General features: G+C 35.4%; 1 protein-coding gene across 3 annotated transcripts in view; it reads left to right on the top strand.

Annotated features, from left to right (window-relative positions):
* Window positions 1-3613: 3613 nt before the first annotated feature.
* The window catches only part of LOC100552577 (uncharacterized), a 96307-nt gene continuing 76957 nt past the window's right edge, over window positions 3614-22963 (top strand). Inside the window, exons 1-9 of one of the 3 annotated variants that reach the window (XR_010002573.1) lie at window positions 3614-6269; window positions 11972-12043; window positions 13082-13167; window positions 13545-13631; window positions 14893-15002; window positions 15971-16093; window positions 17523-17599; window positions 20152-20369; window positions 22036-22201. Coding sequence is in view for 2 of the 3 variants with exons in the window: in XM_062969802.1 (XP_062825872.1) it covers window positions 6196-6269; window positions 11972-12043; window positions 13082-13167; window positions 13545-13631; window positions 14893-15002; window positions 15971-16093; window positions 17523-17599; window positions 20152-20369; window positions 22036-22201 (1013 nt within the window). In the remaining variant the exon portion in view is untranslated. The remainder of the gene's footprint in view (window positions 6270-11971; window positions 12044-13081; window positions 13168-13544; window positions 13632-14892; window positions 15003-15970; window positions 16094-17522; window positions 17600-20151; window positions 20370-22035; window positions 22202-22963) is intronic. The other 2 variants (XM_062969802.1, XM_062969803.1) reach the window with 2 other exon arrangements.

Here is a 22963-nt window from a genome sequence, read left to right as displayed (position 1 = left end):
TGGCCAAAAGAATGCAGAAATGCTGCAATCGTGTGGTTCTCCAGAAGTGGTTGGACTGCACCTCCCAGCATTCCTCATCTTTGGCAATCCTGATCTGCAGTTCAAGAACATCTAGAAAAGCAGACACATTCCAATCTAACGCTTTAAAGCAGTGAAAAGTCTGGTTCTCCAGGTGTTTTGGGCCTCAGGTCCCCGCCACTTTAGCCAATGGTCAGGGATTCTGGGGGCTGAGGACTGGAATTTGGGGATCACTGCTTTGAAGTAAGGACTCAGTACAACAAAAAAGAGGGCTGCTATATACTATTGAAATCAGTAGTATGTTGGGTATCCCTTAACTAAAATGCTTGGGACCAAAAACCTCCCCCCCCCCCCCCGATTTTGGAATATAATTGTTATTTATTATAGAATAGGTGGCGCGATTGATTGATTGATTTTCTACATTTATATCCTGCTCTTCTCACCCCGGAGGGGACTCAGAGCGGCTTACAAATCAAATGTACATACAATACATTATTAGCATAGCACAATATAAGCATTAAATTACTATATTGTACTATATCATTATATGGTAATATTATTAGTAATATTACATTTAATATATAATATAAAATTAATATTATATTATTATTAGTATAATATTGTATTACATTATAATATCAATGTTATAATTATATACAATATATTATATATTTATAAATTATTGTACATTATACAACTGGACTTAACGTCAGGGGAAAACCTTTACCTTTATATGTGTGTGTGTGTGTGTGTGTGTATGTAAAATTAAACCCTTGAGCCGGCTGGACTGCTGACCTGAAAGTTGCCAGTTCGAATCCGTAAGATGAGATGAGCTCCTGTCTCAGCTCTACCTTGAGAGAAGGGGGGCATGAGAGAAGCCTCCCAGCAGGATGGTAACACATCTGGGTGTCCCTTGGGCACTGTCTCTGTAGATGGCCAATTCTCTCACACCAGAAGCGACTTACAGTATGTTCTCAAGTCGCTTCTGACACAATAAAAATATTTATTATTTATTTTTATCCTTTTCTCCCATAGGTGGGACTCAAAGTGGCATACAGTAGTTAAAAGCAACATACATTACATAACATACACATTCAATTCAAAAACATGAACCAACTAAATTGCACCTACATAAACCATAAATAACAAATTAATAACTTTTGACATATACCATTAAAATTCCCTGAACCTTAGGCCACTGGGGGTATCATAAAAACAACTATACTACAGTCTTAGGAACTCCATCTTCATTAGGCCATATAACAGCATTGCCCAGTCTGAATAACATTCAGGAATGTATATTACCAGTAGCTATCTGGTCATTGCCTATTATAAAGTCATCAGGAAAGGCCTGATTCCACAAGAAGTTTTAATTTGTGAACAAAAGGCTAACAATGAGGGAGCCAATCGCACCTCTCTAGGAAGGGAGTTCCAAAGCCACCGCCAAGAAGGCCCTTTTTCTTGTTCCCACCAATCGCACTTGTGATGGTGGTGTGACCGAGAGAAGGGCCTCTCCTAATGACCTCGGATCATGTGGGCTCATAGGAGGAAACACGGCCCTTCATGTAGGCTGGGCCCAAACCGTTTAGAGCTTTTTAGACTAAGCTGTTTTATATTGGTTTGTATGGACATCTAATTGTTGCCACTGTTGTAAGCCGCCCTGAGTCCCTTCGGGTGAGAAGGGCGGGATATAAATGTGAGAAATAAATAAATAAATAAATAAATAAATAAATAAGCAAGCAGTGGTTTTACCCTTCCAGAAATTCTAACTGCTGGAAAACTCGCTGGGATTTCTGGGAGTTTTAGGCCAAAACATCTGTGGACCCACAGGTTGAGAAACCATAGGGCTAAAGCCAACATCTTGAATTGTGCCTGGAAACAAACTGGAAGCCAGTGTAGCTGCTTCAGGAGCGCAGTAGTTCTTTCTCTATATGCATAATGACATTTATTGGAGATATGACCCAAGTCTAAGCACAAAATTAACTTTTGTTTCCTATATACCGGTATATTTTCTATATACCTAATACATGTAGACTCAAGATTATTTTATACACAATATTTTTTAATAATTTCGTGCATGAAGCAGTTTGTATTCACTGAACCACCAGAAAGCATTTTCTCAGCCACCCATAGGGACACTTTGGGATTTTGGAATCTGGACAAATAATAATAATAATAATGACAACACTTTTTTATATCCTACCCTATCTTCAGTGGGGACTCAGGGCGGTTTACAACAATTTGCGGCAAACATTCAATGCCATACAATAGTAAAGAAAAAACTAACCAAAACCACCCAAATCATACCCAGTATCAATATCAAAATAATAAAGAGAACACCAAACATTAGATAATGACATAACTAAGTTACATTTTCACAGTTAAATATTAACAGACTGGAAGATAAAACACCGATAGAGATAGAACTTTACAAAATTTAAACAAGTAATGTGTTCAACCTGTATGTGATACTGACCTTAGCATCATATGCCTTGAAGTGTGTCAAATAGTCTTTTGCTAAATTGTGGAACACTTCCAATTTCAGCCTGTGTGTTGGGGTTGGAATATTTCACTTGAAGCCTGGGCTTTTCTTTTAGGGGACACGTCCAAGACTTCAACAAACATCCCAGCTTCTTTCTCCTACTCCACTACTTTTTGCCTGCTTCAGTGCATCCATATATTTCTCAGTCAATTCCATACCCCCTAGAAGGAGAATATATTTCCTTTTCCTCCTTAGACTGCTCCATCCCATTAAGGCAATTGCTACAATCGTCACTGAGATCATAGAATAGCCACTTTTAGGCTGGCACTAGTTGCTGCTGGTCCTGATATTGGTACTTTACTGCTGTTTTATTTATTTATTTATTTATTTATTTATTTATTTATTTATTTATACTGCTACCAGACAATCTAGGTATGCACAACTTTTCAAAGAACGCACACACACACCAAAAAAAATTACAGGCAAATCCCCCATGACCTGGGGGGAAAAAACTAGTCAAATGTGGGCTAGACAAAATTACGGTTGGGTGGATCTGTAATTGGCTAAGTGAACGAATGAACCCAAAGGGTGTTCACCAATGCTTCCTCTTCATCCTGGAAGGAAGTGATGATTGGAATGCCACAGGATTCCGTCCTGGGCCTGGTTCTGTTCAACATCTTTATTAATGATTTAGATGAAGGGCTAGAAGGCATGATCATCAAGTTTGCATACAACAGACACCAAATTGGGAGGAATAGCCAATACTCCAGAAGACAGGAGCAGAATTCAAAACGATCTTAATAGATTAGGGAGATGGACCAAAACTAACAAAATGAAGTTCAACAAATGCAAGATACTCCGCTTAGGCAGAAAAAATGAAATGCAAAGGTACAGAGGGGGATGCCTGGCCCGACAGCAGTATGTGTGAAAAGGATCTTTGAGTCCTCGTGCGCATGCGCCGCATTCAGACGCGATGCAGTGGCAAAAAGAGTCAATGGGATTTTGGCCTACATAAATAAGAGTATAGCATCTAGATCCAAGGAAGTCATGCTACCCCTCAATTCCGTCTTGGTCAGACCACACCTGGAATACTGTGGCCAATTCTGAGCAGTTGAAGGGAGATGTTGCCAAGCTGAAATGTGTCCAGAGGTGGGTGACTAAAATGATCAAGGGTCTAGAGAACAAGCCCTATGAGGAACAACTTAAAGAGCTGGGCATGTTTAGCCTGCAGAAAAGAAGGCTGAAAAGAGACATGGTGGCCATATATAAATATGTGAGGGGAAGTCATAGGGAGGAGGGAACAAGCTTGTTTTCTGCTGCCCTGGAAATTAGAACGTGGAACAATGGCTTCAAACTACAGGAAAGGAGATTCCACCTGAACATTAGGAAGAACTTCCTAACTATGAGAGCTGTTCTGCAATAGAAATCTGCCCTGGAGTGTGGTGGAGGTTCCTTCTTTGGAAACTTTTAAGCAGAGGCTGGATGGCCATCTGTCGGGAGTGCTTTAAATGCTATTTCCTGCTTCTTGGCAGGGGGTTTGACTGGATGGCCCATGAGGTCTCTTCCAACTCCATTATTCTATGATTCAGGTAAATAACAGCAGAAACCCAAAAGCAGGATATGAAGACCTCAAGATTTTGTTATGTTTGTACTGGCATTGAATGTTTGCCATATTATTTTGGAAACTGCCCTGAGTCCCCTTGGGGAGAGAGGGCAGGTTAAAAATAAAGGTTTATATTATTATTAGTATTAGTATTAGTATTAGTATTATGTAATCCCATTGTCTGAAGTGTCAACAAAAGTTATTTGGAGTTGCACTACCTTGAAACATGTAGGTTCAATTTAGCGCTCATGTCTTATTAATTTGGCTATAGTGTTTTTAATGTAATCTAAAGTTGTAATTCCTAAGTTACCATATTGTATACTCATGTATAAGAATAATGTGTGGACCACAGGTTTCAATAATACTGATTTAAAGAACTGAAAATCACCACAAATTATTCTAGAAGTTATTTATGCCATGTGTAAAAAAGCACTTCCTTTTATCTGCCCTAAACTTTGCCAAGCAATCTGCTGAATGATTACATTCTCAAAGTATCAGAGGGGAGAGAAAATTCCAGCTTCTCTGGCATTAATAAGGTGTTTATCTATAACTGAATCCCTGCTTTGCCCCATCTTATTCCAAAACCAAATCTATTTGAATATGATAGGATGACCTCATAATGAAGACACAATTCAAGCTGCTTGAGACCCACTTTCTATCGGGACACCAGAAAAGATACTTGCCAACTTAGTCCAGTCTTTTTTATATAATAAGATACATGAACACAATAAGATAAGAGTTTACTACAGGTACACTCTTCTTTCATCTTCTCTTGCATCTTCCCTGTTAAACTACCTAACCCAAATATCTGTTTCTTGATTGTCAGAATGAAAAAAGACCAGGGATTTAAAGTGGGGAAAACTGATATCAAATTACTTTTAATTCCATAGATACACTGAGGAAAGGAGGGGGGAATAATAAGTGGGTTGCATTACAAGATGCTTTTCTGCAATGTGGAGGGGTTAACTCATTTATAAGAAAGTTACTGTCCATATAACCCTTGATTGTTTTATTGACTTTCTGAAAAGTACATTAAATTTTTTAAAGAATCTTGACAAAAGCAACGCTGTCATTCACGTGTTTTACTATAATGCTATTAGGACACACTTCTATGTATCTGTGTCTGGGGATCACTCGTCAGGCCTGAGAGTTTAAATATCTGTACGCTGATTCCATTTCCATTTCCATTTAGAGAGTATCTGTACCTGAGGCTGTTCCTGTATTTATTTTCCTACTCATTTACTTCTCTTTCTTGAAATTGGTCATTCTATATTAATACTCTATGTTTCCCTTTCTCTCACTCCTGTCTGTCTGTCTTGTAATTTTGATTTCACAGTCTTGGCTTGGAGACAGGGTGGCTGAAGGGTTTATCATCTTATTGCTTTCCCATATCATTCTTATCATTATCTAAAACATCACATGTCACTTGAATTATTCCTTCTATTCCTTCACATTTCCATTCATTGTGTTACGTTATTCTTGGATATTCAGTGTAATGAAGTGAGATTTAAAACTGAATAAGGAGTTGCAGGTCTTCCTGTAAAATAACAAGACTTTGGACTATTCTAAATCACTATTGGTATAAAGAGGCAGGAGACTGGGCATCTCACCCATTTCTCTTACAGCTGGTAGAAAGTGCTCTTGGCAATAGTAAAGGACCCAAACTACCATTCTTGTTTGACTTGGCTTCTCATTATTCAGCATAACAAAAATAAATGAACATACCTATTAGAGACAAAACATTCAGAATCAGATTTCCAATCATGAAGTTCACTTCAGGAGCCCAGTAATGTAGATAAGTAGACTGAGTATAGCTATCCAAGTTAATATTAAAAAACAGGGAGTAAGCACCTGCTTCAAAATCTGTTTCCAAATTAATTTAACATTTAATGGAAAAATTAAGATGTCCATAAAAATGTATATATACACAACCCAAGGCATTTTTACAACCGAGCTTTTTCATTTCATTAAATATATTAATGTGTTTAGGTTTAATTTCAGATTATTAGTTAATACAGAGGATTGTCTTATACCAGAGAAAAACTACTTGAGATCAGATTCATCCCGAACTTTCTAGCATACTATTCTCAGAATGGAATCAGGTCAGACAATTGTCAGTGCTTTGAGAAAGCCTGAAAAAAGAAGTACCAGGACTAAGAAGAAAAGGTAAATTGTGGTTCTGTATTTATTAAATGAAATATGTTTGCATTGCTTTGGCTTGTTATGGATATATCTAAATTTAACACTATTTCAAACGAATGTCCGATTTCTATTAAATAATAGTTCTTTATTTGAAGCTATATCCTCAACCATGAACATTCTTTCTGCTAATTGAAGATATGTGAAAGCCAGTTGACACATTTAAATACAGTTGGTCCTGAGCCAGCAGGATATATTGTTTGAAGGTGGAACTAGGGCTCTGGGAGACCTGGGTTCAAATTCCTGCCAGCTGTGAAAACCTATTGGGTGACCATAGACATCACACTCTCTTGGTGTAAAAGGAAGGCAATTGGAAACCTCTCCTTAATATATCTTGCAACGAAAAACCTATGATAGCATTACTATAAGTTGGAATTGACTTGAAGGCACATAACAACAAGATGTATATTCTCAAAGCATTCATCTGTTGGGGGCTGCATTGCCATGTTTCAGAAACATTCTCTCCTGATGTTTCGCCCACATCTGTGGCAGGCATCCTCACAGGTTGTGAGGTATATTGGAAAAAACTAAGCAAGGAAGGTTTATATATCTGTGGAAGGTCCAGGACAGGAGAAGGAACTCTTGTCTGTTGGAGGCCAGTGTGAATGTTGTAATTAATCACCTTGATTAGCATTAATGGCCTTGCGAGATTCATGTTCTGGCTTTTTCCTACCTGGGGGAATCTTTCCAGGCCATACAGCCCGTAAAACACACAACAACCCTGTCATTCCAGCCACGAAAGCCTTCAACAACACATTCGTCTTTTTATTTTTTTATTTTTTAGCCCCACAACACTGAAAACCAACCTTGTATAAATACAGGCTGTTCCTGAGTTACAAACATCTGACTTACAAATGACTCAAGGTAGATAAGAACGGGGGTGAGACAACAGGAAGTGAGATAAATTTGCCCCTCTGAAGGAAAATTCACTCCTGGAAGTGTTATCACAGGGAAAAGTATGAATACATTTAGAGGAGCCATGATCAAGCTCTGCAGTTCTGAAGATGTAGGAAGTTCCCCCAGCAGAATTGTGAGAGGACAGTTTTACCACCCACATTTCATCAAGATCCTTCTTGGGGAGCCTGGAATATCTCTAACGCAGACCATCACATATTATATTGGGCAGGAGGGTGGATGGATGGATAGCTAGATTGATAGATAAATATGGCTGGAGTTACGCTTAAAATGTATCTTTTCTGACTTACACACAAATTCCACTTAAGAACAAACCTACAGAACTTGTTTGTAACTTGGGGATTTGCCTGTACATAGCAAGACACTAGTGTTGAAATTATCACATTTCTTACAGTCAGCACCCTGCAAAAAAAAAAAAACGTTGTCACGCTGGATCCCAATAAGCTCTGGCCACATTTTGCTGTTTTCACTGCCATTTCCCACACCAAAAGCAGGCATTTCTCTTCTCTGGACACACCTCTGCTCAATATTATACTTTTTTTCTTTTTTTTCCCCTCATTTTTTATTTTGTAAAGAAACATAATACATTGAAAGTGGTGGAACAATATATTGATAGGAAAGTGAGGGAGGTGAAAGGGTTCTGAAAATAGGTGAAGAGAGAAAACCGGAGGGGGGAAAAAAAGAAAGAAAATAAAAGAAAAAGAAAAAAAGAAAGAAAGAAAAAAGAGAAAAAATATATATTGGTTGATTTTCCATCTTGACCTCGGAGTTTTCTCTTTCGTTGATTACATATTGGTATTTTCCCTTAGTCTCTTTTCGCTTAAACCATTTTATATTGTAGATAAATCTATTGTGAAGTCGACTCTTCTTTTTATCAAGAATTTTATGAAGTTTGTCCAGGCCATTTTATTTTTACCCTCTCTTATTTTTTGTGTTAGCTTATCCATTTGTATCATGTCCAAGATTCTGATTAACCATTCCTCGGAAGTAGGAAGTTTTTTCCCTTTCCAAACTTTTGCTATTGTTAGTCTGGCCGCTGTGCTTATGTAGAAAAATATTCTGTCTTCATTTTTAAAAATTTTAAATTTGTAAAGCTTAGTAAATACATTTCAGGTTCTAATTTAAATTTGATTCCTATGATTTCCTGTGTTATTTTATGTATTGTCTTTCAAAATTCTTTTAATTTCTCACAGGTCCACCATTGATGAAAAAATGTCCCAATTTTTTCCCCACATTTCCAACACATATTAGATTTCTTTTTATTAAATTTTGATAATTTTTCTGGGGTGTAATGCCATCTGCATTGCATCTTGTACCAGTTGTCTTTAATATCAATTGCAGCTGTATATTTTAGTTTCTCTTTCCAAATTTTTCCCATTGTTTCAAATTCAAACTATGGCCTATGTCTTTTGCCCATTTTATCATACATTCTTTTATGTATTCCTCTTCTGTTGCCCATTTTAGTAGTTGTTGGTATAATATTGTTATTAATTTTTTGGTCTTTTTTCATTATAATTTCCCATGTTCCCCGTTCTTGATTGAATCCCTTTTTAGCATCTTGTTTAAAGCTTATTTGTAATTGATAATATTGGTACCATGAAATTTGTTTATTTGTTTGCCTGTACATAGCAACTCTGTATGAGTTTTTATTTTGTACTCGTTATCCATCTTTTTAAATATTTGTTGGTATGTTAAACAATTTTCTTTACTAAATTCTCTGTTATATTTAGCTTCTATGGGGGAAATCCAGAGGGGGTTTTAGTATAAAATCTATCTTTGTATTTTTCCCATACTTTAATTAGAGAGGCTCTTATAAAGTGATTACTAAAGTTTTTTTCTGTTTTTCTTTTGTTATACCAAATGTAATTGTGCCATCCAGATCTAAGATCATGGCCTTCTAAATTTAATAATCTGCTGTTTTTCAAAGTTGTCCAATCTTTTAACCAGATTAAGCTGCATGCTTCATAGTAGCATTTTAAGTCTGGTAGACCCATTCCTCCTTGTGTTGTGTCGTCTCTTAATAAATTTGAGTTGATTCTGGCTTTTTTATTTTTCCATAAGAATTTATTCATATCTTTGGTCCATATTTTAAATACATGATTGGTTCTGACGATTGGTAGGGCTTGAAATAAGTATAATAATTTTGGTAGGACCATCATTTTTATTATTGCGATTCTGCCCATTAAGGAAATGTTTAGGAATTTCAATTTTTCTAGATCTGTTTGTATTTTTTCCATGTTTTGTAGTTATTTTTTTTAGTAATTTTGAATTATTTGCCGTGAATTGTATTCCTAAATATTTAATACTTTTAACTATTGTAAGTCCTGATATCTTTTGTAATCTCTCATTTTTCTTTTTGTCCATGTTTTTGGTTATTATCTTAGTTTTTCCTTTATTTAGTTTAAAACGAGCCAAGTTTCCAAAATTTTCAATTTTTTGATCCAGCAATTTAGGTTTTTAAGTGGATTTTCAATTATACAGACCACGTCATCTGTATACGCTCTAATTTTATAACAATTTTTTTTATTTTTAATCCTTCCAAAGTTTTGTCCTCTTTTATTTCTTTTATTAGGGTTTCCATTATGATTATAAACAGTAGAGGAGACAGGGGGCAGCCTTGTCTTGTGCCTCTTTTTATATTAATTGTCGATTTGCTTTCTTTACCATTTAATATAATGGTTGCCTCTTGGTTGGAATAAATTGCTTTTATTGCATTTTGAAAGTTTTGTCCTATGTCTAATTCTTGAAGTAATATGAATAGGTATTCCCAATTTATTTTATCAAACGTTTTTTTCAGCATCAATAAATAATAGGGCCAGTTCTTTCTCATTATGTGCTTTGTAGTATTCTATAGTATTTATTAAAATTCTGATGTTATCTTTAATTTGTCTTTTTGGCAAAAAGCCAGCCTGATCTTCTTAAATCAATCTTTTAATTTTTGTTTAGTCTATTTGCCATTATTTGGGTAAAGATTTTGTAATCATTGTTTAAAAGGGAGATTGGTCTGTAGTTATTTATTTCCATGGGGTCTGTGTTTTCTTTATGAATGAGCGTTATATTTGCCTTTTCCCATGATTTGGGCATATTTTTCTTTTCCAGTATATCGTTTAGTATATCTTTTAATAGTGGTGACAATTCGTCCTTGAATGTTTTGTAGAATTGTGCTGTATACCCATCTGGGCCAGGTGCCTTGTTGTTTTTAAGCCCTTTTATAGCCAAATCTATTTCACTCATTGATATTGGGTAATTTAATAGTTTTCGCTGATCTTCTGTTATTTTTGATAATTTTAATTGGCAAATGTATTTCGTTATTTCTTCTTTAGATACATGTTCATTTTTATATAGATTTTTTATAGAAATTTACAAATTGTTTGAAAATTTGACTTTCCTCTTGATATATATTTCCGTCTTTTTTATTTTCGTAATAAGTGCTCAATATTACACTTGAAGGTCTGCATTAGAGGGCTTCCAAGCTCCCCAGGACAGACTTTGTTGAAATGTGGCAGGAAGTGAAACTGTTCTCTCACAATTCCGCTGGTGGAACTGCTTCCATTGTCAAAACTTCAGAGCTTGATCCTGGCTCCTCTAAATGTATTCACACTGTACTCCTATTTATACTTATGATGAAATGCCTCATTAAACTCAGTGATAATAGCTAATGAGTGAATATGTATAGGTCTTTGTTTCTAATCTTTCTTCTTGGAAATTCATTTTATGAAAATAATACATTTTAGATGCCTTGGCAGCAATCAAATTAGTTTATACTAAGATATCTTTATAACACTTCAAAGGAGTTGAAAGATTTCTATATAATTGAATGGTTGGTTTTATTTTGCCAAATGTATTTGCTTTAAAGTCAGCTTTGGTAATATACTTTACTGTTTGCCTTTACCATTGTTTAATCTTGATAGCAGTGAGTTCTCTATTAAGAGTATCTGTTTATGAGATAACCTGTTGCAGCACAAGAAGAGTTATCTTCATATCTGTCCTAATTCCACATAGTTAACCTACATGTTGTTGAATTTGCAGTTATATTGTTAATGATATGTTTAGCTTTTAGCTTATTCTTATGATTGCTAACTCACTCAGCATTTAGTAATGTTCATTCTCCTTTTGACAAGTCATCAGTTCAATTATATATGCTGGAAGTAAGATGACACATTTTAGTGAAGCCATAGTCTGTCATTATCTACAATTAACAATGTGTTCCTCTAGCTATGAATCGTTTTTTTCCCCTTCAAATCAACTGAACTAAACATAAAGTTATTGCTGACTATGCCTGTTAAATATATTTTAAAAAATTGCTCTCAAAATCTGTGGAGGAATGAGCATGCTGAGTTCCTGAGGAATGCTCACTGACCATTTGAGAGGTGAAATGGGAAACCAGGGAAAGGAAGTACAAAATGGTAGTGTTCAAAATCCTAAACAGATACATTCTAAACACTTGCTGCAGGCCTCACTGATTCCTCTGCTGTGGACCAGTCAGTGTACAAATTCTCATCGTTCTTCTGAAAGATTTTTGCTATTGTGTAGTCCAGTGGTTCTCAACTTCTGGGTCCCCAGATGTTTTGGCCTTCAACTCACAGAAATCCTAACAGCTGGGAAACTGGCTGGGATTTATGGGAGTTGTAGGCCAAAACACCTGGGGACCCACAAGTTGAGAACCATGGATGTGGTCTGTCTATTAATTGTATTATTTACATAAAGATTGTAAATACCTTTTCTAATTCAAATGTGTTTGCTATTGTGTAAAGATTAACCTTTGAAGATGAAGAAAATACTGGTAAATCCGAAGAGACTCTAACATTCAAAGACATAAAACAAGCGTAAGTACATGAATGTATTAATTATAAGGTCTGACTAGAATAGAATCTATCTATGCCTCTTTCCTCTTGAATTTTATATTCAAGGCATGTTAGAATTCTTTGCCGGCAGGTATGTTGTTGAACCCCATTTGGCCATATTAAATGTGGAGACAACTCCCAACATACCCCTTTTTATTAGTTGCACCTGAAGAGCCTGAGCTAGCTTGAAGCCAATGCCACATATTGACTGACTGATCCTTCAACGAATGGAGACTAGTTTTCTCAGCCAACCTGCTGGTATAATCAGGAATGGCAGACAAGAAAGTCCACGTGGGCAAAAGCCACCACATGATTCCCCACACCTGGATGTGAGCCAAAGCTGGATGGATGTAAACATGGCTGCTTCTACTCCAAGGTCCCTTATAGGGACATCTGAATGATGTATGATAAGCTTGCAGGTGGCCCATCATTTCAAAGTGGATCTGGTCCCTATTTCCCATATACCAGGGAGCCTCTTATGTAGTGGCACTCTTGAGTAAAGATTTCACAAAAACCCAGTCCCCTGCCAAGCAGTTTATTGCTAGCCATTGCCTGGTCTTCATTTTGTTTTTCCTGAAGCCTATTAATTCTGTAGGCTTCTGAGAAGAGGAAATCCAGTCTACCCAAAGAAAATGGCATTTAGTCAATACATCACTCTCTAATAGAGCAGCAAGAGGCCTGTAAGCCACAGGGCTTTTAATGATGGTGCATTTTTCCTGTCAGAAACTGGCTAGTTCTGTGCAGTGTCACTGTTGTAACAGGTTATGACATATTTCGTTATTTATTTGGAATAAGATCCAGTTTATTTTGTCCTTAGTTGTTTCTGTACACTTTCTAGAGTTGTTAACTAAATAGTAAGGAAACAAAATGCATTTAAGCTGTACAGGAGTCATAAATTTATTTCCAAATTGTTCTTTGAAAATGTTATTTTAAGTAGTCTTACCCTCTCCAATATTCTTTTTATCTACAAAATTGTTTTGTGTGTGTCTCTAAAGTGCGAAATTATTCTCCCTGTTACAGATTTATGGAAAGGAGCACCAACTTCCTGAAATTTGGTTTCGTTTTCATTAAAAGCATCTCTCAACAAGGTTTAAATATAGTGGGAGGTAAGAGAAAATAAATTCTAATAAATTAAAGACAAATTGTCTGAAGGATCTTTAGTTACTGGGATCCATAGCTTGTCTCTCATAAATTGATTTTAGCCAACTATACTTCCCTAAATATGTTCCAGGAAATAATATATAATGAAAGATGGCATTGGGGATACAGTAGAAAGAAGAAAGGTATCTTGCTTTTTTCCCCTCACCAACAGGAATGTCTTGAGCATTACACCATTCAGAAGGTCTGGATCCAACGTTATACTTTTTATTGCTGCTTCAGTGCTATTCATCAGGGCCATTCTTTTTGGTCACAGAAAGACATATTTTTCATTTTTTCATTTACAGTCATGGTCTAACATATTTTTCTTCACAAATTATTTTAGCAACTTATAACAGCCGAAGTAAAAGACTGGTTCTAGCAGATGGTAAAGGATTTTTCAGCTTGGATTTGCTTCCTTCTAATCAAAATGGTGAGGTGAATCTATAATTTGCATTGAATATTATTCTGCATACTGAATTTGTTTAGATGTGTAATTTTCACTGGAAAGAAACACATAAACAAAGTAGTACATAGTGTACCTATTTAATTTCAGTTCAGTTTTGACTTCAGGAAACCCTATGAATGAGAGGCTTTATGTGCCATGGTTATCAACCGGTCTACTCAGATCTTGCCAGAAATTCCCCTCCCATAGATATCTGTATTTCCTCATAGATACACCTGTCAGGGGCTTCATGTTGGTGAATGACCAGAGTGGACATCAGATGCAAAAGTGAAATGGGTCACTTCTTTCTACTTTGTCAAAAAGTGTGATCCATAATTTTTAAAAAACTTCAACTCCCACAAAAAATAAAGATGGTTAATACTAAGGTACTAAAACATCTGCAAAGATGCTTGAAGTGATACAGTAAATGTTACCATCCATGCTTCACTTTTGTAATACTTTAATGCACTCGTATAGAAAGTACAAAACTGGTTATATGTAGCATCTAGCACAATTTTTGCACCATCTCAGTACTTCTCTATCTCTGGGGGTTTTTTGTGTCTTTTTCTTCCTGATTCTTCCTTTCTTTCTCTTTCTTTTACTGATGTTCCTCTAGTCTGGGGCCTTGTCAAGAAAGGGACAAATCCCTTTACAACAGGGGTCCTCAAATGTTTTAAGCAGAGGTCCGGTTCACAGTCCCACAGACATTTGGGGGTCCAGATTATAGTTTGAAAAAAGCATGAACAAATTCCTATACACATTGCATGTATCTTATTTGTAGTGCAAAAAACCCCATGAAAGAACAATATAATGTTTAAAATGAAAAACAATCTTAATCAACATAAAACGATCAGTATTTCAATGGGAAGTGTGGGCCTACTTTTCACTGATGAGCTAGTCAAATTAGTTAGGGTTGTTGTGTGCCTCCAAGTCATTTCAGACTTATGGCAACCCTAAGTCTAAAGTTTAGAGCTGGGGGCAGGTAAATGACTTTGGAGGGCCACATCCAGCCAGTGGGCCTTAGTTTGGGGGCCCGTGATTTACAATCAGTCTTTGCAAACAGTCAATCTCCTTGGCAGAAGACTTTTTTTCCCTTTAAGCAGGTGGTACCCTAATTATTTGTGCTGCCTGTGGAGTAGATGATACAAGTTGTTTAATGTTTTTTTCAAACCTATAATTTTTGTGGGTTTGTTTACATTAAATTACCAAGTTTGTCTGGGTTTCTAACTTTGTTTGTTTGATACTGTAGTTAGAAGAGAGATGAATTTTCCAAAATATCAATTCAGCATGGCGAGAATAATCACTTACTCTGAAAAATTCAATGTTTACTTTGTTCTACAAAAAGATTTTTCAATCAAGGTAAAATTATATATTGCTGTGAGAGAATAGTCAATAAAAATAAGATAGTTTTAAGAGCTCAATGTCTGTGATAACTGAATTCAAGAATTTTGAGTAGCGTGACTCACTGCATGTTACAGTGAAATGAAGAAATAGTTCTGCTTGAATGTACGCATTAAAAACATTTTTGGAAAACAAGAATTTTGAACAGGAAAACATCATGAGGTCATTTAACTTTTTCCCCAGTTTGTCATTTCACTGAAAACTTGGGGGAGGTAGTTAAGTGTTTCCTCTCCCTGAGGAGTACCCTGCTTTAAATTCTGCTCTGTACTGTTTATCATAACATGCATAAATTGAAAATCACCTTTTTAAAGAAAAATTGAGATATGTCTACCTTTTTCCAAAGCTGTACACATGTTCAGATATGAGCGCATATTAAAATCTGAGTATCACAGAGTCAGTAGGGGCCATTACGTATTGGTCTAAAAGTAGCTATCTGTTATACTTCCCCACTTTCTAACTGTTTTTGAGTATCAAAAATAATTGTCATAAAAGTGTACCTTAAACATATTTCAAAGACATATAAAGTAATCTGTCATGCTCGTGGACATACAGAAAATTATCTAATGCAGCAGATTTTCATTTTCCCCCTAATATGCAAGCCACTGGCACCATATTATTCTCATATTTGCATCATTTTCTAGAAACTCACCACAGACTGTCATCTTATATCCTGCAGATTGGCATCAGTAACCCTACATAGTGCACTTTAGATTTAGTTTACTAGTGAAGACTTATATTTTCAGATTTATATTGTTGAAAGATGCAATCTTACTTTCAAATATCATATATAACTTGAACATAACATTGACCAGTATCATTGGTTTGTTTGCCTTAAACACATGGTCTTGATCCATTGGTTGTTTAATTTTTAATAAGATTTTTAATAGATTATTTATATCATTTGTTTTACTATTTGCTTTCTTAAGGTTTACAACAAAGATTATGTTGAGGTTTGCTCAGTAGAAAATCGTGGTTCTGGGCGGCTAATATTTATATCATTCAACCCAGTTAAAAATGAACTCATAAGTGGAGGATTTAAAGGAGTTAAGGTACATTGTGAATATTAGTTACTGCTACTGAATAACTATCTTCCGGCAATAATTCTGAAAGCATAGCATCAAACCGTTGCAACTTGGGTGTCACATGTTGCATAATTTAAAAAAATACAACATATGAAACATTTTGCCTTATGAATCAGTCACTGGAATCCTGCTCTATAGTAACGTGTAGTTCCTTTTTCCTTTTTAATTGTTTTGATTATGCAATTTGGTAAATGGTGGACATGCAATATCATACAGGTATAAATGAGCATAACAGCAGATTTTGTCACAGAAAACAAGAACCATGGGACTCAAAGAAATATGAGGTTTTTTTTTTACTAAATTGCTCAACTAATGGGGTAACCTGAAGAAGGAAAAATGTAGTTGTATTTCACAACTGTGCAATCTTATAATACTTTCATTTCTCCATCATGTTTACCTTCAAATAGTTCTTTTTGAGAATAGATTTCTTCCTTTGTTCACTTAAATATTATAATACATATAATTTTGTTGTTTGAAGTCTATAATTACGTGTTGTATAATTAATAAAAAGAAATACCATAAAAACATATTTTATTTTGTTATGTGTTAACTGTTTTTGTAGTTGCAAAAATCATTAGTACAGTAGAGTCTCACTTATCCAAGATAAACGGACCGGCAGAACAATAAGCGAAAATGTTGGATAATAAGGAGGGATTAAGAAAAAAGCCTATTAAACATAAAATTACATTATGATTCTACAAATTAAGCACCAAAACATCATGTTTGACAGAAAAAGCAGTTCAATACACAGTAATGTTATGTAGTAATTACTGTATTTACGAATTTAGCACCAAAACATTGCAACATTTACTACAGAAACATTGACTACTAAAAGACTGCCTTGGATAATAAGAACATTTGATAAGTGAAGCTTGGATAAGTGAGACTCTATTGTATTCTGATCTGTAAAATGCTTTCACACTTCGAGCTCAATTTTATACATACGAGGGCTATCCAGAAAGTACATTACGTTTTGGAATTAAAAGTGAACAAAGCATAGGAGTAAACATTTACAATATGCAGTTGAAAGCCGCTTGTTTTGGCGACGCTGCACAGCTGCAGAAGGGGAAAGGGTTGACGATGGAGGCGGCAGAATTTAGTGGGGAAGGAGTTTCCAAGCTCATTTATGGCTATGATAAGTGCCTAGATTTGAATGGCGACTATGTGAGATGTGGTATTTGGGTGTGGCTTTCAACTGCATATAGTAAATGTTTTCTCCTATACTTTGTTCAATTTTAATTCCAAAACGTAATGTACTTTCTAGATAACCCTCGTATTTATTGCCAAGGAAATCCAACCATACACCATTTGGCCTGCATAGGATTGCAGTTTTAAACATCTTGATCGTAGGAACATTTAATTTTATCAGTTTGGTTTATAATCTTTTCTTATTTAGACATGGAAGTTTAAAGAAAAGAGACCTGCTGAAGAGGCTGCTCCTGTCCCAATGTACAATTACGGCCTTTTCCCCAGGTACTTGAGGGTGATTTCAATGTCTACTCCATAGTCTCTTGATATACATGCCATCTATATCTTTATGTGAATACAAAAATATATTGGAATGTGACTGTAGGGAATGTATTGTTAACTATTATTACCAGTATTTAGAATTTAAATTACTAACTTAATTTTGCAATGTTATACATCTTTTAGGTTTAATGAAAATAATGATACTACTTTTGAAGTGCTTGTTGATAAAACTATATCTAAATACTTTTTGTTGCTACAATAGAGTTTCACTTATCTAACATAAAGGAGCTGGCAGAACATTGAATAAGCAAAAAAGTTGGATAATAAGGAGGGAAAAGCCTATTAAACATCAAATTATGTTATGATTTTACAAATTAAGCACCAAAACATCATGCTTTACAACAAATGGATAGAAAAAGCAGTTCAGTACATGATAACATTATGTAATAATTACTGTATTTATGAATTTAGTACCAAAATTTTGCAATTTATTGAAAAATTGACTACAAAAACATTGACTACTAAAAGCCAAACTGCGTTGGATAATACAGAACCTGGGATCAGCGAGACTCTACTGTATTTTGGCTCAGTTTTATTTAGTCTGAATAGCCTCTTCCACTGCCTCATTCCCATCCTGTTGATATTTTCATTCTTGTAGCAAAAGTAAGTTCACTCAGTAAAACAGCAGCTTATCTGCACTTCATTTGACAGCAGATTTTATTGTTTAGAAACCATAAAATACCCTCTGAATTATGCACCCCCCAGAATACCATGGAGGAATACAGTTGAATATTTTTCCCTAGTCCTGCTTTATAGAATGTTCATAGAAGAAGATTGTGTTGCCCATTTTTATATCATGCGGAAGGCTTTAGTCTCTAATATTTAAAATTCATTCTTATTCTGTAGTGATAGACTGATCAATCAACACAGAAACATTGTGCAATTTGGGCAAATTCCTAAGACCATCTTTAACAGAGTAAAAAACAGATTTCAGAAAAAGTTTGAATAGTATTGATCTAGGGATGTAATTTTCATTAAGTTTCTTTCAATCGTAGCAACAAGTATTTCTCACTAAGTCCATATTGTTAGTCTTTTAGTAACTTCCGTCTTGGTCAAATATCACACTAGTTTGAATTTCCCTTTTTTCTGCTATACTCACAAAAGATGTGGATTTTTTTCTCTTTTTTCTCCCTCTCCTAATAAAAAGGCAACCTACCTGTAATATATCTAGAGGTGCTCCTACTTCTTAACCATTAAATGACACTACTCCTCTGTAGAATCTTTCCTCTTTACCACATTCTAGGCATCTACAAATACCTGACTTAATGCTTAATGATATAACATAGTCTTACCAAGCCAATTGACTCTGATTCTGAAGAGGATGGTGATGTTTTTCCAACATCTGTCCTACCTTCCTTAGGTCTCTAATATGTCTGTTTCCCCTTTACTTTTAAGTGGGGAGGAATAAGAGTTTTTTCCTTAGTAGTGATGAATTCTTTTCAGGCAGCTTCAGGAAGTTAGGCTTTTCTCTGAAGCTGACTTTGCTACCCTCTAGCATTTGGTATGAATCTATCAAATATCCCTATGACAAATGTTGTCCTAGCTATCAAAGCAAACATTGTTTTCTGTTGTAGGGGTGGGTGGATGGATGGGTGATTTAATATAACATTTATCCACCTTTTAAAGATTTGTCCCATACCCACATATCAGAATTGCAATGTAAATCTCTCCCCACTGTGGCTTCACTAGAATTCATTAAACCTTGAATTCATTTTAATCACATGGTAGTGTTGTGTAAATATTCACCAAAATTGTATGTGTATGTTCTTCTGTATCTCATCATGTTGGATTTGTGTTAAACATCTAATAACTTAATGTCAGAAGAGTACAAGCATCATTCAGTGTTCTGTGCACAGAAATAAAACAAAATATACCCATAGACTAAGGTTATAAACTTGTTTACAAATCTGAAATTCAACTATGTTTTGATTATCAGAAATGCTGAAAAGAATAAAGTCCAGAGTTGACTTGTGGATCAATTTTTATGAGTCTCAATAAACTATCCAATATGCATATATACTTCAAAGCTTATTACATAATAATCACGGTTTCCTATACATTTACCAATGCATGTTGTATCAGAAACACCTGATAGTTTAGATTTGCTTGTCCCCAATCTTCCTAGAAGCAACCTCTTGATTCCTTTGAAGGAAATCTACCCACAGGAAGGGAAATTCACTCCTGAAAGAGTTATCATGCAGAAAAGGTATTTCAACAGCAAGCCAAACAAACACCACAGTAGTGTTAACAATTCTCTAACAAATCTATCTATCTACACACACACACACACACACACACACACGGCTTAAGTTACACTTACAAAATGTATATGTTCTGACTTACATACATATTCAATTTAAGAACAAACCTGCAGAACCTATTTTGTTCTTAACTTGGGAACTGACTGTATATCCCCTTTTTCACCAGGGTTTATTTTTAGATGATATTTAAAGAATTTTCATATTGCAATGTTTTATTAATGTTTTACAATACAGTTCAGTGTATCCATACATGGGGAAAAGCTGGTGTACAAATATGGATTTTGATGTTCCTATGCAAAGATACTACTGTTTTTCCGAAGGCCACTTCTACTGTTATGACATCAATGGAAAAATGCTACTTCAGATACTAAATGCACATGAAACTGCTATTCTTTGTTGTGCCTACTCAGCTGAAATTGGAATTTTTCTTACTTCCTCCAAAGGCAGTGAAAGTAAGTTCACTCAGTAAAACAGCAACTTATCCGCACTTCATTTGACAGCAGATTTTATTGTTTAGAAACCATAAAATACCCTCAAATTATTCACCCCCCAGAATATCATGGAGGAATATAGTTGAATAATTTTTCCCTAGGCCTGCTTTATGAAAACCAGACAGTTTGTAAAAATGATCTTTTGGGGCCTCAAGACATCTGAGGTGCTTGTAACATTGCATTTAAATGGAAAAAATGTGCCCCCTCACCCCAGTAGTAGAGTTTGCTGTTGGTGACAAAAAAATATTTATTTATTTATGAATTTATTTATTTATTGTTCAAACTTATATGCCGCCACTCCCCTAGGGCTCGGGGCGGCTTATAAGAACAGGTTAAAATCTAATAATTTAAAAACATCTTAAAACATCTTTAAAACATCTTTAAAACATCAATAACAGAAATCAAAAATACACAGTGGGAGTGTTGGAAGAGTTTCAGGAAAGTTATAAACTGTGAACAAGAATCATAACATATCCAGAAGGATGCATGAGATGGTCTGAGATTGGGGGTGGCTATCTGTAGAAGTTAACATTGATCACGCATTTAGTGTTAGTTGATGCTATGACTCTCAGAAAAGAATTTCCACTGATAAAGTCATTTGGACTTTTTATGTATCTTCCATTATTTACATTATGTTGGGTAGAATATTGGAAAGTAATCTGCCAGTTGGATTCAGAGTTTTGTTCTGTGAATAGAAGAGTCCTTTAATTCATAGAAAATGTTTTTCAAATTGTATGCAAGAAAATAGGATTTATATGTGCTTGAATCCTGCCAAGAGATTGGAAGTGGAAAGTGGCTGTTCAGTTCTCCCCTACATCCTTTCAAAGGCCCTTCCTCAAGACTGCGGAGTCCTCCTAAATCAAGTGAATTATGCAGTGGGTTGAAAATGCTCATCAGAAATCAGGTGAAGATACCTCTGATGGGTTGCAATTTGCAACCATTCAAGAACATTCACGTATCTTTCAAAAGAGTGCTAAGAAGGGTTTGGGTGGAGGGCCTTTCTGCCTCTCTTTTTCTCTTGACACTTCTCAAGAGCCCTCCCAGTTAATAGCTGCAAACTGTCAAATCCTATCCCTGTCTTTTATAAATTTTATCTGCATTTTATCCAGTCTTATTTATTTTTTTAAAAAAGATAATTTTGGAAGTAACCACATAAAGTAAAAGTGCCATATCCCCCTTCACCCCAGTAATTCAAATACAGAGAATCTGTGGATCTTGGTAGATGGAGTAGTGTGAATCTGGAGACTAGACTGTCCTCAATCATGCACCTAATGACACAGAGATCTGATAGACTGCAGTGGTTCTCAACCTTTGATCTTCCAGGTGTTTTGGTCTTTGGCTATCACAATTCCTAACAGCTGGTAAGCTGGATGGCACTTCTGGGAGTTGAAGTCCAGAACACCTGGAGGAATGTAGAAGATTGAGAACCAATCAAGAAAGCCCTTGATTTAGAGGTATGGAGCTCATTTGGCTTCCCTGTGACCTTTAAAAACAGACCTCCATGTACTCTGTTCCAGGTAATTTAAGCTCAGATGAAACAAACATTTTAAACCAATGCAATAATATCTGTAACTCAATTATTATTGGTAAATGATGAGTGTTTTCCTCTCATTAATTTTATACCCAGTAAAATCTTGGAATGGACAAGGCAACTTGCTACATGTATTTCAAGGTCATTCCAAAACTGTCACTAAGCTTCTTCTCCATCCAAGCATTGCTTCTTTATTTATCTCTGGATCTCTTGATGGATCGGTCAAACTCTGGTCGCTTGATAGCATGGAAGTTTTTTACAGGTAGTGTAATCAAATTTGTCAGTATACAGGGCTAGGTTACAGATGTTCCCTTTCAGAGATGAAAGGTACCTCTGCACCCAAATTATTTAGTTTGTATACAAGGCATGGAGTAATATTTCCAATGGGGGCAATTGTATACATTCTTTTTTTGAGAGTAAACCTCATTGAATTCACTGGAACTAACAATTAAGGAATTGTTGGGTTGTCCTGGAAATTCATTGTGCACTACCTTACAGACAAATACTATTTTATTCAGATAGGCATTTGGCCATTAATGGACTTTAAACGTCACTTTGCCAACATTTTAAAATTATGTTTTTATTTGTTTATGTTTGAATATTACAAGGTACTGCTTGGCATTTAGAGTGGTTTGGCAATGGAAACAATTCTTTCTCCTCAAAATGGAACCCAAAGCAACTAATAAAACTGTATAGAGCAAATGAAATTAAAATATAAAGGCTGTAGTCCAAATAGGGCTGGGAAATATGTGTCATTCTTAGGCTGGATCTACACTGCCATGTAATCCAGACTATCAAAGAACTTACATTATACATTATACAGATTATCTGCTTTGAACTGGATTATATCAGGCCCCTTCTACACTGCCATATCATCCAGATTATCAAAGCAGACAATCCACATTATATGGCAGTAGTCTACACTGCCATATCATTCTGTACAAAGCCGATAATATGGATTTTATATGGCAGTGTAGAAAAGGCCTGAATCTATACTGTCATATAATCCAATTCAAAGCAGATA

The sequence above is a fragment of the Anolis carolinensis genome, chromosome 2, assembly GCF_035594765.1.
Source record: "Anolis carolinensis isolate JA03-04 chromosome 2, rAnoCar3.1.pri, whole genome shotgun sequence".
In the NCBI taxonomy this organism is placed as follows: domain Eukaryota; kingdom Metazoa; phylum Chordata; class Lepidosauria; order Squamata; family Dactyloidae; genus Anolis; species Anolis carolinensis.
This window is presented reverse-complemented; position numbering and strand designations above follow the sequence as displayed.